Here is a 16,710-nt window from a genome sequence, read left to right on the forward strand (position 1 = left end):
TGGTTTTATAGCTCTGTAGGAAGCCAAAGTTATCAGGAGGTGTTCCATTATTAAGCAATTTGAAACCCCCGGTGGATGTAAACATCAAACACTTAATCCACTTTAGCAAATGTAACACCAAAACATAATATGACCCATCAAACTGCATTTAGCTCACCTGAAAACAATACCATGCTGCAACCCCGTACACAGCTATCTGTTTAATCAAACAAAAAATAATTAATTCAAAATTGAATAATGGTAATCTTAAACGTATTTGGTTGATACTATTCACCTCTGAAGTAAGGAGTTTTGTGACAAATCAACTAAAATACAATCAAGTTCAATATTATCAATTTAACATGTATTAATGTAAGTTGAATTTATATATAATCCATTTTATTGACACTATAAAAAATTCCAAGATTAAACTGAAATCTGTTAATCCTGAAATCATGACCCCGCTGCCCCGAAAACCCCGATTACCTTATGATTCTGTTCAGAACGATTATTTAAATAAAACAATAACCTTCTTTGTTTGAATTATTTAAATTATTTGATATTTTCGCATTACAGCTAGACTTACCTATTTTACCATCTAGGGTTTGATTAAATCAACCATGATGCAGGACTAACTACAAATATGCAAGGCATACTAAGCTATATTTCTTTGATCAAGAAAAGTATTAATCCGAGCGTGTGCAGGTGAGCTTCAGTTTGAGGACAGATGTCCTTTGTTTTATATAATAACTTCGTTGTTCGGGGATATACAGACACCGGATCGATGCGATGAAGCTAATATGTAACCACCCCTCGGTAGAATGAGGGTCCGCCCCCTCGTCTCCGTCATGTGGTCCCTCCAAGCTCCGTCTTGAGTCATCATCATCTGGTTACTCATTAAGAAACTGATCAAAGAAATAATGAGACCCGGAAACTGAGTAATCGTTTCTAAATTTATTTATTAACATGTTGTGAAAAAAAATATTTCTTTGTTTGATAATCAGTCAATGAATTTAATGCCATGTAAAAGTATGACATTATATTAATCTCTAATATTTGCTGAAATCCTAAATATCTCTCACCATCTTTACTCAATGTATTATTAGCGGGAGGGCGGGCGCGTCATTTAGGCATGACAGAAACCTATGCTCGTGGGTTCGAATCCCTGATTCGTTCAGATTATGATTCCCGGTTTGTCAGCACCAGACCCGTGGTCCCTAGTGTAAACAATATACTGCTGTGGACTCTTTGTGGAGATTGTAATTATCCATTTTCGCATATGGATGAGTGACTATTGTTTTAACGCCTTTAACTCAACATATGGTAAAACAATATGACATGACTAATGACCTACATCCTCTGTCTCCAACTGTGGATAACTCGAAGGTTCAGGGACTTCGAGTTAACAAGAGTTAACCTTCGTCGTTCCCTGATCAGACAATCATTGTTACGGATAAGAAAAAGAACATGGCGTTATGGGAGCATGAATTACCTGCTGTTTGAAATCATATATCTTAAGGAATAAGGATCAGAAACAACACTGAACGACTGTCAACCTAACAATGCCACCAGTGGCAAATTTGACATCTTTGTAATTGTGTTTGATGCATGTTCACGCATGCCTTTCACAGAACTCGACGTCCTGGCATGCACGGCATGTTGTTTCAAAGTGCCAAGGTTTTGCTTGAAGAAGAAACCCCTCATTACGCATTCAACTCTCGTACCTTTATAACCTCCAAACCAGTCAATATGTTTTTATTATGGACTGCAAAATATGCTGTTTCGCCGAACCTTTTAGTGTTCCGTTACGATATATCTGGAAGCATATCATGATCTTGATAAAACCCAGAAAACAACATAAATAATCAAAAGGTTTGTTCTGGTGTCTCGGACGACGATCGAAGTTGGTTTGTAATCGTGTTCTAGCAGTCTCTGGAATAGAGATTGCATGGTCAGTGTATTTAGTGAGTGAGTGAGTTTAATGATTACGTCGCAACAGAAACGTTGAAGGTGCTAATGAGTGCGTGAGTGAGTACCTGCTTATAAAATTCAATAAAAATATTTTTATTCTGAAATTAAATAATGCATCTGCAATACCTATTCATAAAACATCTCCTTTTCTTTAAGGTCGTGATTCACAATTTGCACTTGCGTGGTAATGAATGGTGCACGGTTTGGATGTTTGCGTGTTTGTTGGTAGCATGATACTCACACATTTGTGTTTTTAATGTGAAAAGCACACAATGATTACTAAGCTATCAAGTGCTCATAAAAAACACATTTACTCAGCCATAAATAAAGCTTACGCAATTCCCCGGCCTGCTGAAAATCAACGTCAGGAATGGCGCAAAACGTAGTTGTCAGACATTTTAACGTTTCCCGAAACACAATATCATCTCTTCGGAGATAATTACAGCAGGGCAACACTCAACCTGTGACGTCACGTCAACTAGACAACCACATTCAGTTGGTGCATCTACGGAATCAATACCAAATTGTCATATTAACATCTCGGACAATCCTGGGTTGAGGCTAGTGAGTGGAAGCGTACGCGACCTGTTAAAGCAGCACATCCGACTACAATATTGCACTGTCTAGTCGAAGTTTGTGCTAATTTCTGAACTCTTCCATGCTGTTATTACATGTAATTCACATACCACAGCATTCGTTTGGCTTCACCAAGAATTTCGAATAGTATCGGATGTGTCGAACATCGAATAACTCGAAGGTTTTTTTATGACAGATCACATTCAACACACTTGAACGTGCCCCCGATAGTGTATTAAACGTTAGGAATGATATAATTGATGTTTTCAATATCTGTATATCGACACAAGAACAACAGCTCACACAAGTGTACTGTTTATCGTTTAATCGAACCCCAATAACTAAATATAACACTAACGGAAGTGGTTCATTGTGGATCCGGTAGAAAAACTATTCATTCAAACTCCGGATTACTCGGATTTCGAGTTAAACAAGGTGTCACTGGTATTGGTAATACATACAATTCATTCCTGCTTAAATACATATTTTACCAACTTTTTTTCGATTGAAACAAATCAACAGTTATTCGTACACATGCGGAACTTCACTGTATATAGGTGGTATCTGAGTAAAAGAGCATCCTAACCAGCAGGCCCTAACGGTTAATGCAGCAGACGTACAAGATACCCCGAAGATAGGTTGCAACAATTCTTAAAATGGTAATAAATTGGCTAAGATCGTGTACACCACAGAGTGTTGGCAAGACCTGAATGAGCTCTTGGTTCCAACACACTCCAGGCCGCGACATATCTGGTTAAGGAATCTGTAAGGAAACAGTCTGTAAGGTCCATGTCAGGAATATAAACCACTCCGTACACACTAAGCCTGGGGTACCCGACTCCCGATACATTAGAACGATATGTTGCCTGGTAATCTAATGACGCTAAAGAATGATGGAGACCATCGTTTTTCGTAAAGTGCTGTAACCGTCTGAAGTACAACTCAGACACCACGAACTGTCGTGGGTTCGTGGGGAGAGATTTACAAATCAAATATAACCAATTGCCAGACCTTCGTAACAAAATCACGAACCAAGAAAGTTCCTTTATTTTTTTCCAGTGGGGCTTCAGGAAAGATATCTGGTTGAAGAGAGTTATTGAATAAAATAGTGATGACTAGGACTACACACAGATAAATGGTTGCAATAGTGAGTTAGTGAGTTGGCTTGGTTTAACCCCCACCCCCACACACGCACGCACCAATACCCCCAACGTTATAAAGCACTTTGTTCCATTTGCTCTCTGGGAAATTGTCCGGATTAACAGATGTCCGTATAGACGAATATGGACATAATGTTACATTGTAGACATACTTTTCTAACAGTATTCTTCCTAGTAAAACAGCATTTGCGGACTATGGGTCCGGATTAAAAAGGTATTACTGTATAAAGTGTTGTATCTATCCGGATTCTGCAATCACCTATAGACATAAACGCTTGGAAGACGTGGTTTCCGTATTAACGGGGGTCACTGTACACACCGTATTGCCGATAGAAACTACAGAACCTTTTAAGGTAGGGCCCATTCCTCAACAGTAACTGACCTACGGCTCTTGAAAAACGGGTCTCAACATCTTAATGCATAATAAAGGGAGTGCATTCCGTGTATCTATATGGTCTTAAGTCTCCATCGATACCTATCATACGGCGCCTAGACATTCCATTATTTTACATGCACAGTTCCATCAAAAGGGTTCCGTCTTTATAGGATGTAACAATAGAGAACAGCAAGTCACCGAACGCAGTTCATTTCCACAGTGGATTCTGTCGTAACCGGACACTGACTATTCCGAATTTCTGTTAATACATGGCTACATTTCCTATCGCGAAATTACGACGTTAAGGTCAAATCAGAAATTAGAATAAGACTCATATGGAACCAAGTTGCAATCTTGTTTCAAAGCGATACAGCTGAATTACTACAAAGTGTTTTAAATCCAACACACTCACTCGTTGTTTTATTGGACATAAGGTGAGGTGGCCTGGTGGGGTAGCCTGGTGTTTGAAACGTTTGCTCATCATGCCTAAGGCTCGGGTTTGATTCCATGCATGCGAACAATATGTGATACGTTCTGGCGTTCACCGGGATGACATTCTGGAATATTACTAAACGCGGAGTATTAAACCAGTCAAACATTTTTTTGCTTTCCTGCGAGCAATTCTAAAGGTCAAAAGATTGCAATACCGACAGATGGATTGGCAAGCTGGCTATGTTACACTATAAGCAGAATCGGTATGTCAATTGGTTCCAAAAGGATCATTCCTCATGATGATTTCATAAGAAGATGTTCACATATTCAGCGCGCATCAGTGAACTCACCATTGCGCATTAAAAAAGTATCACTGAAAATAGACCACCGAAGTACAAAATTTGCTTTTTTCTTGTGTTTGAAGGAATTATGGTATGTTGTTGTAAATCATTTGAGATCCTCAGGTACTCATATCCTGACACCTGAAGGAAGCAGCCTTAGTCTAGTTATGACAAACGCCCACCAGGTGTTGAGGATGATGCAATGGTGTCCTTTCCACTGGACACATCCCTCATGTAGAAATGTGTAGCTGGATGCTCGTAGTGATACCAGGGTGTCCCTCTACTATTTTTATCCTTTCTGTCATAAGTATCTACCCGGATGCTTAACGCAATGATGTAATGTAACGTAATAATGTACCACTGTAATAATTACAACCGGTGTTCATTAAAAGGCACGGGCGGTCTACCAAAATGGAGACATCCTTTATGCAGCCAGTGTCTATTTTGACGTCAAATATGATTATTAAGTATTATGACACTAGGTGGTCAGAAGGAGTAAACCTCGTTGAAGGCATTTCTCATGAATATCTACCTCAACACTTATTACAATTAAGTATTACAATGACACAGGTGGCCAGTGAGAATGGCACAGCACAATGACGGCATTCCTTAAAAAGTATTTTGAAAGGTATATTTATGTAACTAATTCCTACCTCGATGCTTCATAGGAATAATTATTCTGACACTGGGTGTTTAGAAAGTACCAAGGGTGTTATCGCACAATGCAGACATCCATTATTTCACATATATCTGGATGCATAACATTCAGCCTTTAGAACAGAGCCTGAAGCGACATACCATATTGGACGTATTATCTGCCTCGGTTTACAGGAACCATGATGCTCACCTGGATGCATAACATTCAGCCTTTAGAACAGAGCCTGAAGCGACATACCATATTGGACGTATTATCTGCCTCAGTTTACAGGAACCCTGATGCTCACCTTGTGGTCACACCGTGTGACGGTCCCTAGCTAGCTCTTCTATGAGGGTATGTCTTGAGACATTTTGCAATGTTCATTACATGAGTACAGGCAGAACTATATTGACGAGAATGACCAGAAACAACAAACCGTCTTGTATTGAGATGAATTTTTTATTAAGGCAAGAATACTGTCGGGGCTGGTCAGCAATAGAGTCACATCGAGAGTCACACAGAGTCACATCAAGAGTCACACAGAGTGGTCGCGGTGTTGTAACAGGGGAGACGGGTTTAGTGCATCTTCCACCTCATCCTCATCCTACAGGGGCCTAATGGTTAAAGTGCTAGCCCGCTGCCCTCGGGAAACGGGTTCGATTCCAGCACGAGATTAGCTTAGTCATTCGCATCACTTCGAGCTTTCCTTCGACACTAAGCTGAGATACCGTGATACAACTAGAATACTGTTCACAGCGGCGTTAAACCCAACTCACTCGCAACAGGACCTTATAATTCGTTACGTTACGTTACATGTATTCAATAATAGATACATGATATGAGATAATAGCTAGAATAAGCCAATATATGAATTAATGTCAAAGATTATTACATGTATATTTGCATTTTCAACATGGCGACTATTGACGCCATCTTTGACATATTATCAGAATTGTGGTAATAAGTTGTTATATGACCACCCTGGGGTGGATTCAGTTCCGTCATTCTGTAATTACCAAGAATATGATTCAATGCCTGTTGGCGGCGGTCCACGGACAAAATTCTGTATAAGAAATATACACGTTTCGGCACTACACTTCACCAGTCGCCCGTTTCCGTAACAATAAGACCGTACCCTATCGATCGATGACATGCACCAAAACACGACAAACCAATCAGAATGCATGTTTGACTATAAATGCTTAAGTAACAGTATCCATACATGGTTATGTTTTGTAATTAAAAACAAACCCAAGTGGCAGTTACAAGGATTGTGACACAAAACAGTTAGAATTTGTTGTTTAAAAAAGAAAAGTGTGCCTTTAATAAAATATTCTTGACGAACATGTTCGTCTAATTTGGGCGACGACGGATCTCAGCACAATGATCTTAAGAAGGGCCCGAGTCGATATTCGGATTGTCCCGGAATGAAACGAGTTGTCACGAATAAACCCACCGGGTGATGTGAAAACTAGGACTTCGTTCAATAGGAAACGAAAGAAGTGGAAGTTGCACTGAACATTTCCTAACCCTAGCTACTACAACCCAGCGGGTGTGAGGACGGAGAGAGAAACATGGATGCGTCGAGAAATGTACATCACCGAAATACGATAACACAATTCCTCATTAAAAGAAGCCTTAAAATCGATACATTGATTATACAAACCATTAAAGAATATCGTGTTCTTTAAGGTAAGAATGGCTCTCCACTCTCTATTAAGTGGTTTGGGAATGTGTCGTGGTGGTATAGGGAGAGAAATCAATGTTCGTATAACGAGGTATGTATTGCGGTTCAAAGATACGACATATTATAACGACGATGTATTGCAATGAAAGATATATATTTATATATATAGATATATCAGTCAGAAACAGAGGGTTGAAACTTTCTGCCGACAATTCAGGACAATATTATAATAACAATAACAATAGTATTTTTACCAAGCATGCCGGCTGGCAAACAATTGTTCTAACAATGAAATTAATTATATATTACATTGATCACAAATCATAAACAATTTTTTTGATAACGTCTAATTAATGATGCAGTATTTTCATTTTGATATATATGTCACACTTCGCTGATCAGACAGGTCGATAGCAAGCGCGTGACGTGTTATATACAACACAACGAGGATTCCAATTTAGCAACACATTCATTTCCGAGATTGTCGTTGAACGGGGGTTACTAAGCTGAGCGTAGTCCACATAGAAAAAGCACGGTGAAAAACAGTAGAAAAATATATTGTAGACTCAAGGAGCAAAGATCTGTTCGTGTACTGGCACTTTGAGCGTTTGTTGTCGACGTACATGACACATGATGTATGAAATATACAACAGTAGATGTAACATTTGTCTTGTCAGTTTTAAAATGCACATCGCATGTGAAATTATCCTTTTCACTGCATGTTCCTTGTTATTGTGACGAAGAATACCAATCTACTGTGTTGTTTAATTAACAATTTGAACACAACTAAACTGTATAATATCTATTTAAATCCTTAAAATTTCGAAATATGAGATGTGAAGCTGAGACTACTATTTCAATAATTTAATTTAAACATGCAATGTCATGCATATATTTACTATTATGAATGTTATTGAATATAACTTAATGAAAAAAGATATGTTTATAGTAAATTTAAATTTTGAAATAAATGATTCAACCTATGCTTTCCAACCACATTGAATGAGTTTTTATTTACACTATTGTCTCGAAAGTCATCTTATTTAGCGAGACAATTATCCTCAAAACACTTACAGTGAACAAAACGATAATCTGAGCAAATATTTGGCAAACATAGTGATTCATGAACCCTATAGTTAATCACAAGGTCGATCGCATGGTCACCAAAAGTAATATGACATATTTATCACGCACCGTATTTTTTTCACATTAACGAAAGAAACAAAAACGTAATAAATAATGCATAAAATACATTTGTACAACCTCTTGCAAAATACGAACATTTACATGTACGTGTACCAACAGGAATGAATATTAGTCTATGCTGAATAAGCATATATTGTCCACCACAGTATTGAAACTGTCTTTATTAACAGTTAAGCCCTCATGACTTGTATATTGTCTTCACTTCGTACAGGCACTGTCACTTATATTTGAAACTCAAGTCTATTAACAGTGATACTGTCATCTTTCACAGAACACCTCTTCAAAGTCATCTGGGTTTAAGGTGTAACTACCTGATGTTGTCGTGTTATCGTCATCATCAACACTACGAGGGAGGCTATGGTAAGAGCCAAGATGCGAAAATGCACTTTGGTCGTGTTTCACATAGTATTCCCCGTTACTAATGATGGGGACATGTGTTCTTCCGTTAAACTCCTTCGTAAGTTTCGTTTGTTTTCCGTTTCCTTGAAATCTCGAACCGGGAGCCATACTGTCTGCACTGAATCTCACTTTTTGTTGATTTCTTTGGTTATTACGGAATGTGGGATCTTGAATGGTATGGATGTCTCGAAATGATGTCGTCGGAGGTAAGGCTATTTTGTTGGCCATATTTGGGTTGGAGAAGGTGGACAGTGTGCGAGACCTCTCCTGTATGTCCTGCGGGGAAGACTGGGGAGAAAATTCCTCATTTTCGTCGATAGCAACCGAAAATATCTGATGGCTGCCACTGAATCCTGAAATAAAGTAGAAATATTTAGTTTGAATATTATGTCCCAGTATCGACAAAAACGAAAGGAAAAATAACAAATCTCAAACACTTATATTTAAAAGAATGCATGAAGGCACTAAACAGACAAAATGACACCAATCTGACATCAAATGTCCGGACTACAGGATCAGTGTTACAGAGTAAGGTCGTTGGTATAAGACGAAGATCTTGTTACCAACAACCGTCATGGATGCGAGGTTTCCATTTTAACGGGGTCCACAGTGTACGGTATCACGATAAGCCAATAATTTACATCTCATTCATACGTACACCTGAATATCTCACGCTTGCGTATAACTCATTATCTCATTTACGATGGCATCTCACTCGCATCTTTCTCATACGTACATGTAAATATCTCACTCATAGATGCACTTCACTCGCATGTACATCTCACCAGGATATACATGTATTCCATGTACATAATGCGAACTCGTTTATCTCACTCACGTGAACATACTAACATCTCATTTACGTGCACATCTCACTAAAATTCACATCTCGTTCACCTGCACATCTCCCTAAACTTCAGATCTCGTTCACGTGCACATCTCATTAAAATACACATCTCATTTACGCGTACATCTCACTAAAATACACATGTCATTCACCTGCACATCTCACAAAAATTAACATGTCATTCACTTACACATCTCACTAAAATTAACATGTCATTCACTTACACATCTCACTAAAATTCACATGTCATTCACTTACACATCTCACTAAAATTCACATGTCATTCATTTACACATCTCACTAAAATGCACATGTCATTCACCTGCACATCTCACAAAAATACACATGTCATTCACTTACACATCTCGCTAAAATTCACATGTCATTCACCTGCGCATCTCACTAAAATTCACATGTCATTCACCTGCGCATCTCACTAAAATTCACATCTCATTCACGTGTACATCTCACTAAAATTCACATCTCATTCACGTGTACATCTCACTAAAATACACATCTCATTCACGTGTACATCTCACTAAAATACACATCACATTCACGCGTACACCTCACTAAAATACACATCTCATTCACGCGTACATCTCACTAAAATACACATCTCATTCACGCGTATATCTCACTAAAATACACATCTCATTCACGCGTACACCTCACTAAAATACACATCTCATTCACGCGTACATCTCACTAAAATACACATCTCATTCACGCGTATATCTCACTAAAATACACATCTCATTCACGCGTACATCTCACTAAAATACACATCTCATTCACGCGTATATCTCACTAAAATACACATCTCATTCACGCGTATATCTCACTAAAATACACATCACATTCACGCGTATATCTCACTAAAATACACATCTCATTCACGCGTATATCTCACTAAAATACACATCTCATTCACGCGTATATCTCACTAAAATACACATCTCATTCACGCGTATATCTCACTAAAATACACATCTCATTCACGCGTATATCTCACTAAAATACACATCTCATTCACGCGTATATCTCACTAAAATACACATCTCATTCACGCGTATATCTCATCTCACTCACAAGGATACAAACAATACACCTGACATCTCAAAAGCAATATTCATTTTATCGCGAGTTGGTTATAGATAAGTAACGTGGAAGGGTCCAGTCTTGCAGATAATGTCATCTTTAATGTCCAATTGCTCTTAGAGTATACGTTCTAATGGCTCCTTTGATGGACGACTGAATGGGAGATACAGCAAGTATCCGGGCAACAACCGATCAGCAGCAACGATCGATCAACCAAGCCATCAGCCGAATTTCACATATGTTCTTTCTTTTGATATTGACACTACGTACACACTAATCTAAACATTTACTTTGATAATACGATTTGCTTACTTCCTGTTCTATGTATACATACACATAACCCTGACAGTAGGCCATTGTTGCTGGGTTTATAACCAGGGGAAGAAAAGACTAATTGGACCATAGCCTGACCTTTCGATTTTTAACAAAATATTATTTTCTTCTAATCGTTTTCCTAGTCTTTGAAATGGGCTGCGGAAACAGCATTGATTTCCATTACTAGAAAAAACAAACGAGTTTTCTGTAGGAACATGGCTTAAGGCTATTTATAATTCTTAAATAGCATTCCTTTATACCCTGTTACGGTGCGAGCCACAATGTTTCTGGAGGAAATACTCAATGCAGATGTGTCATTTTTGTAAAATACAACTCTTCTAATTGCTGTTGGTGGTCGCAATTTGTTTCCCTCTTTTTAATGAATATGTGATCGCCGCACTGGTAATGACAAATTCTTTTAAACATGTTTGTACAAATGTTATTATGTTGTATTTAATTGCACTTGTACTTCTACTTAAATGACGATTCGGCACCGATCCAGGATCTGTGCAACTCAAACCTGGCTTTAACCCTTAAAGGCTGAGAAATGGGAATACGTTTATACTAAGTACAGAATGGAATGAGGTTGGGGAGAGAGAGAGAGAGAGAGAGAGAGAGAGGGGGGGGGGGGGGGGAGAGAGAGAGAGCGAATGGGGAGAGAGGCAGAGACAGCGAGATAGGCAGAGGGAGACAGGCGAGAGACAGGGAATGAGAGATACACAGGTGAGAAAAACCAGTGAGAGAGAGAGGAGAGAGACACAGAGAGAGGGAGAGAGACGGCGGCGCACAATCACACAGAGGAGGTGACTACAGATACAGAGAGAGTTGTGTAGGTTTCGATTAGGAAAATGAGAGCCATTGATAACTGCAGCTATAACCGAAAGTCAGAGTCATTACCTTTCAGATCCGGAAGAGGCGGTAGTTGAATATCCTCCTCACTTCCGCCTCGGCCACTATCGCTTGTAGTTGTCTCCCCTGATGCGTCACTGCGCACGTCTTCGCTGAATGGCGGTCCGTGACCCTAGAGTAGAACGGCAGATATTAGTTTCGTAAACACATCTGTCTGATTTACGTTTCGTTTCGAAACTGTTGACATATGACCATGTTATCTATGTGGTATTACAAGTTTAAGCATAAAATTCCTTCTTTCGTTTCTGCATAACCTTGTTTTATAATCTAATTTCGTCTGGTAAATTGCAAATGTACTTCAATACAGCTGTCTAATGTCCCACTCAGCACCAATTAGACAGTCTCGACAAAGATGTGATTGGTCTAGACTAGATATACGTACGGGCGGCAGTAGACTGTGGCAACATTAAATTGCAAGCGTGATGCGTCTAAATATCAGAATTCGATCTTTACGTGTACTTATAGAATTAAAGGCTGGACGGTAATCTTTGCGCGAGGTGGTTGAACTGACTCGGTAAATGTCCATCCACCACACTGGACGAACCAACAAGACAACATAATTGGATGATTAAATCTTCGACTAAAGCCCGACATATGTTCAAGCAGCACTAGTTACCGGGATTAAAACGAATTAAAGACGAACACTCTCATTCAAGGAATCGTTAAAAACAACCAATTTACCACTAATAATTACAAAAATAGTATGTGCATCGATTGACATATACGAATTGCTATCCAAGCATCTCTTATACCCCATAGTCTACGTTAATAAGACAATGATCAAGTAGGGGTGTGGTGTGGGGCTGGGGGGAGAGGGGGAGGGGTTCTCACTCGTTAGATACGTGAGAGCTAAAACATTAAATTCATCAAAATGTCGACCGATCGAGCGATTTGAATGACTTCCCAAAGTGGGCCTTAAGTTTATGCAAGCCATTAACACTGAGACTCTAGTAACACAACAGCTGTCAAACACGCCAATGTCAACTGCTGGAATGATCGCATAGGGTTTGTCAGGGTTACAAATATGCTTCGGATTCCCTAAAGAGGATTAAGCATATTTCATATTAAATCAGACAAATACGCTCCCCAAAGTCTTATCAATAAAACTAAAACGCTACCACTATACTAATACAATTCGGATAAACGCGGGTATTAAAGTTTTTAGATAGCTGCCTCTTACACTAACGACGAAGGGTTGCATTTAGATATTAAATCTGTCTAGCTATTGTATTGCACACGACCTATCGCTTAGCTACCATATAAAGATAGGACTGGGATCCGTCTATTGACACAATCCCGCTTAGAACGTTCAGGCGGATAATTCAGCCTTTTGAACAAGCGTTTAGGGATCCCATTGAAGCCAAGTACAACCGATGACGTTAGATAGAGCCGCATAACGTCATGGCGGGGAATTAAACGTGACAGCTCGGATTGTATTGGCTTCACAGTTATGTGATCTTCAGGGATATAACCATTGAGGGTCAGCTAACAGATAGAGGTTAGGATTCGAATCGTTTAGAAAAAAAACGTTTTTAATTTCTTTTTGCAGGTTTGTACTTTTAGATCGATGGTTTTGTTTGTCGTGAAAGAAATTCAGAGGGGAATAAAGTTTGGCACATAACATCAATTCAGAACAAATTTGATTTGCTTGGTTGTTCTTAGATTCAATATACGCCTTAAGGGAGAGATTGTGCTAAGTCCTTAAGACCGTGTACTACGCTTCAAACACAAATCTGTTACCAAGTACATAATAACTTGGGAATATTGCTTAAGATTGATAATTCGATCCGGGCCGGTTTATGAAGGTAAACCTTATTGCATGTGCCAGACTGAGTGTACACTGACAGATAGAAATAAACCATCTTCAGGGTCCACCAGAAGTGGCATAGCACTGATGACTACGTATTATATCACAGGGCCCGGGGAAGCTTGACATAATGATAAATTGTGAAGAATAGTTCTGATATGTATTACCACAAATCAAATTATTGCTACTTCTATAGTGCGTGGCAACGGAGCCCCGTCTGTGTATTGGCGATCGTTTGCATTATTCACGCCATTGACTGTCCATCGACCTGATGATGTCCAGTTTGGACAAACAATTGACATGGCTCATTCGTGACCATTGATCGTAGTCGATAGATTTTTGTGAATGTGACAAAATAGGTTTTAAGCCTGAATCTTTATAACGATGATAACTCCCTTTGTAGCTATAATTGCATGGTGTATGAAGTTTCGCTTTGCTGGAAGCCCCAAGCCCATGGGGTTCCTCCAGACAGGGTATTCACGTCAGGCGGGTTTGATGCTCCATGCTGCTCAGTCCCGTAGTCAGAGTCGACAATGAAATATTATTTTTCGATGAAAATCATCAAATTGAATGTTCCAAAGATGAAAGATAATGACAATGGCTAGATCCCTAAAAACATTTCTTTTTGGTTGGAATTTCCTCAGGGAAATATTAATTCCACTATCTTCAAACCGCTTGACACAACAGCGTAATAGTCATAGCAGAGGTATGTTCCATCACAACATAGTGCTAGGGCACAAACCGAGCATGCTTCTTGAAAACAAAGACGGCATCGCTGCGACATCTAATTATTTCAGTTCGTGAGTCAACGTGGTGAAATTACATTTGAACCACTAGTGCATTCGCCTGGCCTTCTCTGCGAAGTCTCCACAGGAGACATGTATTTTGATTGACAGCAAGAAACATGATTCTAAAACTAGTGCAACGATAGTTGTCGCCGGGTTTAGGTTTTGCAGGACTAATATAGTTAACCGAAGAGCTGCTATGAGTCAACGTTTTTGTGAACCATAGAACATCCATTACTGAAATGGGCATTTTATTCACAGGCATGAGAACTCAAGCCTTGCACGTGCATTATGTAAACATTCTTATGATCAACCATTGTCTTTTGAGAGCTCTTAAGGTTCTAATTCCGTTAAAGGTGGCATGACAATATCCATGGTTTCTATTATTCAGGAATTATTCGCAAATTGAGTTCGGGAAAAGTTCACAGAGGAATCCTCCGATGCCAAACTCGTCGCGAGCCGCAGGGTGGCGCTCTGTATAATCAAGCTGCAATCTAATAATCGGCCTTCGCGCAACAGATCTTAAAAACAATAAAACTGATCCGCGCATTTCTGCTCGATTTCCCCCATCAATGAAATCCTTTTAAGTAGAGAAAGACGGCTTGATAGGTTTGAGAGAAACTTTGACAAAATAATAATGGTAAAGCAAGGAAGCATGATGAATATTGAATCAATTTCAAATTCAATTTTGTTTTTAACTCAACCAGATATAAAATATGCTCGGAATTCAACTGACCGTCTTGTAATTTTTTTTGTCAAAAATTCTAAACAGAAAATCTGTCATGAAAGCTTTTTTAATGACAATTATTCCAACGCCGTGAAATTGACAATCGCATGCTGTAGCGTCAGTACTTTACCTCATGTACAGTGCCAAATTGGAGTAACAGGAAGCTACAAAACAAGCCATTTTCCTACTTAATCGGGCATGGAATAGCGAATCATAGAAAAACAGCCATGGGGGACCTATCAGAATCCCGTCAATTTCGCCCTTTTAGTTGCTCCTCCGATTCGTTTGCTCATCGCCCTAAAGAATCGATAGCCACACGGAGTTCAATGCAATAGCCTCCAAGGGATCCGAGTCGTGATCTTTCACACGTAACTTTAGGGCGAAAGTACCCCTGTGGCCCTGTCTCCGTATGCCCGAGTATCAAAGTGCACCCATAGGACTGCCCTGTCGTATAATGACATGAGGACTAATACAATTCCTCCTCAGGATTCAAAGAGAACGTTATAACGAATAGAGAAGGGACTTCAAAGAGACGGGGTCGCATTTCGGATTAGGCCCATGGATATAACAGACTTATCTTTTAGCCAAACACTTTAATTGGGTGCCCGAAAAGAGATGAACTCCATGGGAAGTGTTAATCACATTGATTCATATGTGCGCACGTTTCAGATAGACGCCTGATGTCCCGTGGCACTCAAGTGTTTGTGGGATATCACTGGGAGGACAATTTGAAATAAACTGAAGTAAAACGCGACTCTTGTGGGAAGGTTAATCTACGAACAAAGATAATTTATCAAACAAAACGTGAAATACACTTCGACCAGATGAATCAGTTTGTGCACATGTGCAGATCCTACTGTAAACGTCTCAAATGGTCATTAACAAACAAAATACATGCATGTAAATTTGATTTAAGTTTAAGGATAACTTTGTGCGGGGTTCACTTCAATAACTTACGACATGAATTATATCAAACGGAGTACAGACCGATCGTTGTAGATACGCCAATACAATGGGAATGCGCATTTGATGGAGTTTCAAATTCAGAAATAAAGCTTATATGCAGTTATAATTGTTTAGGTAAGATAAACGATTTCAGTGCTGGTAAACAGTGAATCCCCTCACCCCGGAGAGCCCGCATTCCATGATATTACTGTTAGCTTGTACAGATATATATTGACACTCCGTAACAGTGAATAGCTAACCGGAAATCTATTAATCCTAACGATTTCAATGGGAATGTCCCCGCCTGTATTCACAGCTTTGCACTATATTTGTGCCGCACGCCTACAAGTGTAGTCGTTCGTAAGACGCCGAACAAGAAATCAATTTGGAAAGCACCGTCACATTATCACAAATCACACGAATAACCTCCAGAGAATACCTTGTCCGAGAACAAGATATGAGGAGAGTCCGATTGGAATATTTGTTATCGAAGAACAAAGGCAATCATTT

At 39.2% G+C, this 16,710-nt stretch overlaps 1 protein-coding gene across 4 annotated transcripts in view; it reads right to left on the bottom strand.

Moving 5' to 3' along the window:
• Positions 1-7,897: 7,897 nt before the first annotated feature.
• Positions 7,898-16,710, bottom strand: part of LOC124137476 (protocadherin beta-3-like) — a 48,145-nt gene continuing 39,332 nt past the window's right edge. For all 4 annotated transcript variants that reach the window (XM_046503790.2, XM_046503789.2, XM_046503787.2 and 1 more), the window contains exons 3-4: positions 11,925-12,048; positions 7,898-9,117 (exon numbers count right to left, since the gene is read on the bottom strand). In XM_046503790.2, coding sequence (XP_046359746.1) covers positions 8,624-9,117; positions 11,925-12,048 — 618 coding nt within the window. In that variant the 3' untranslated portion in view covers positions 7,898-8,623. The remainder of the gene's footprint in view (positions 9,118-11,924; positions 12,049-16,710) is intronic.

This window comes from Haliotis rufescens, unplaced genomic scaffold (assembly GCF_023055435.1).
Source record: "Haliotis rufescens isolate VD_foot unplaced genomic scaffold, xgHalRufe1.0.p SCAF_7, whole genome shotgun sequence".
Lineage (NCBI taxonomy): Eukaryota > Metazoa > Mollusca > Gastropoda > Lepetellida > Haliotidae > Haliotis > Haliotis rufescens.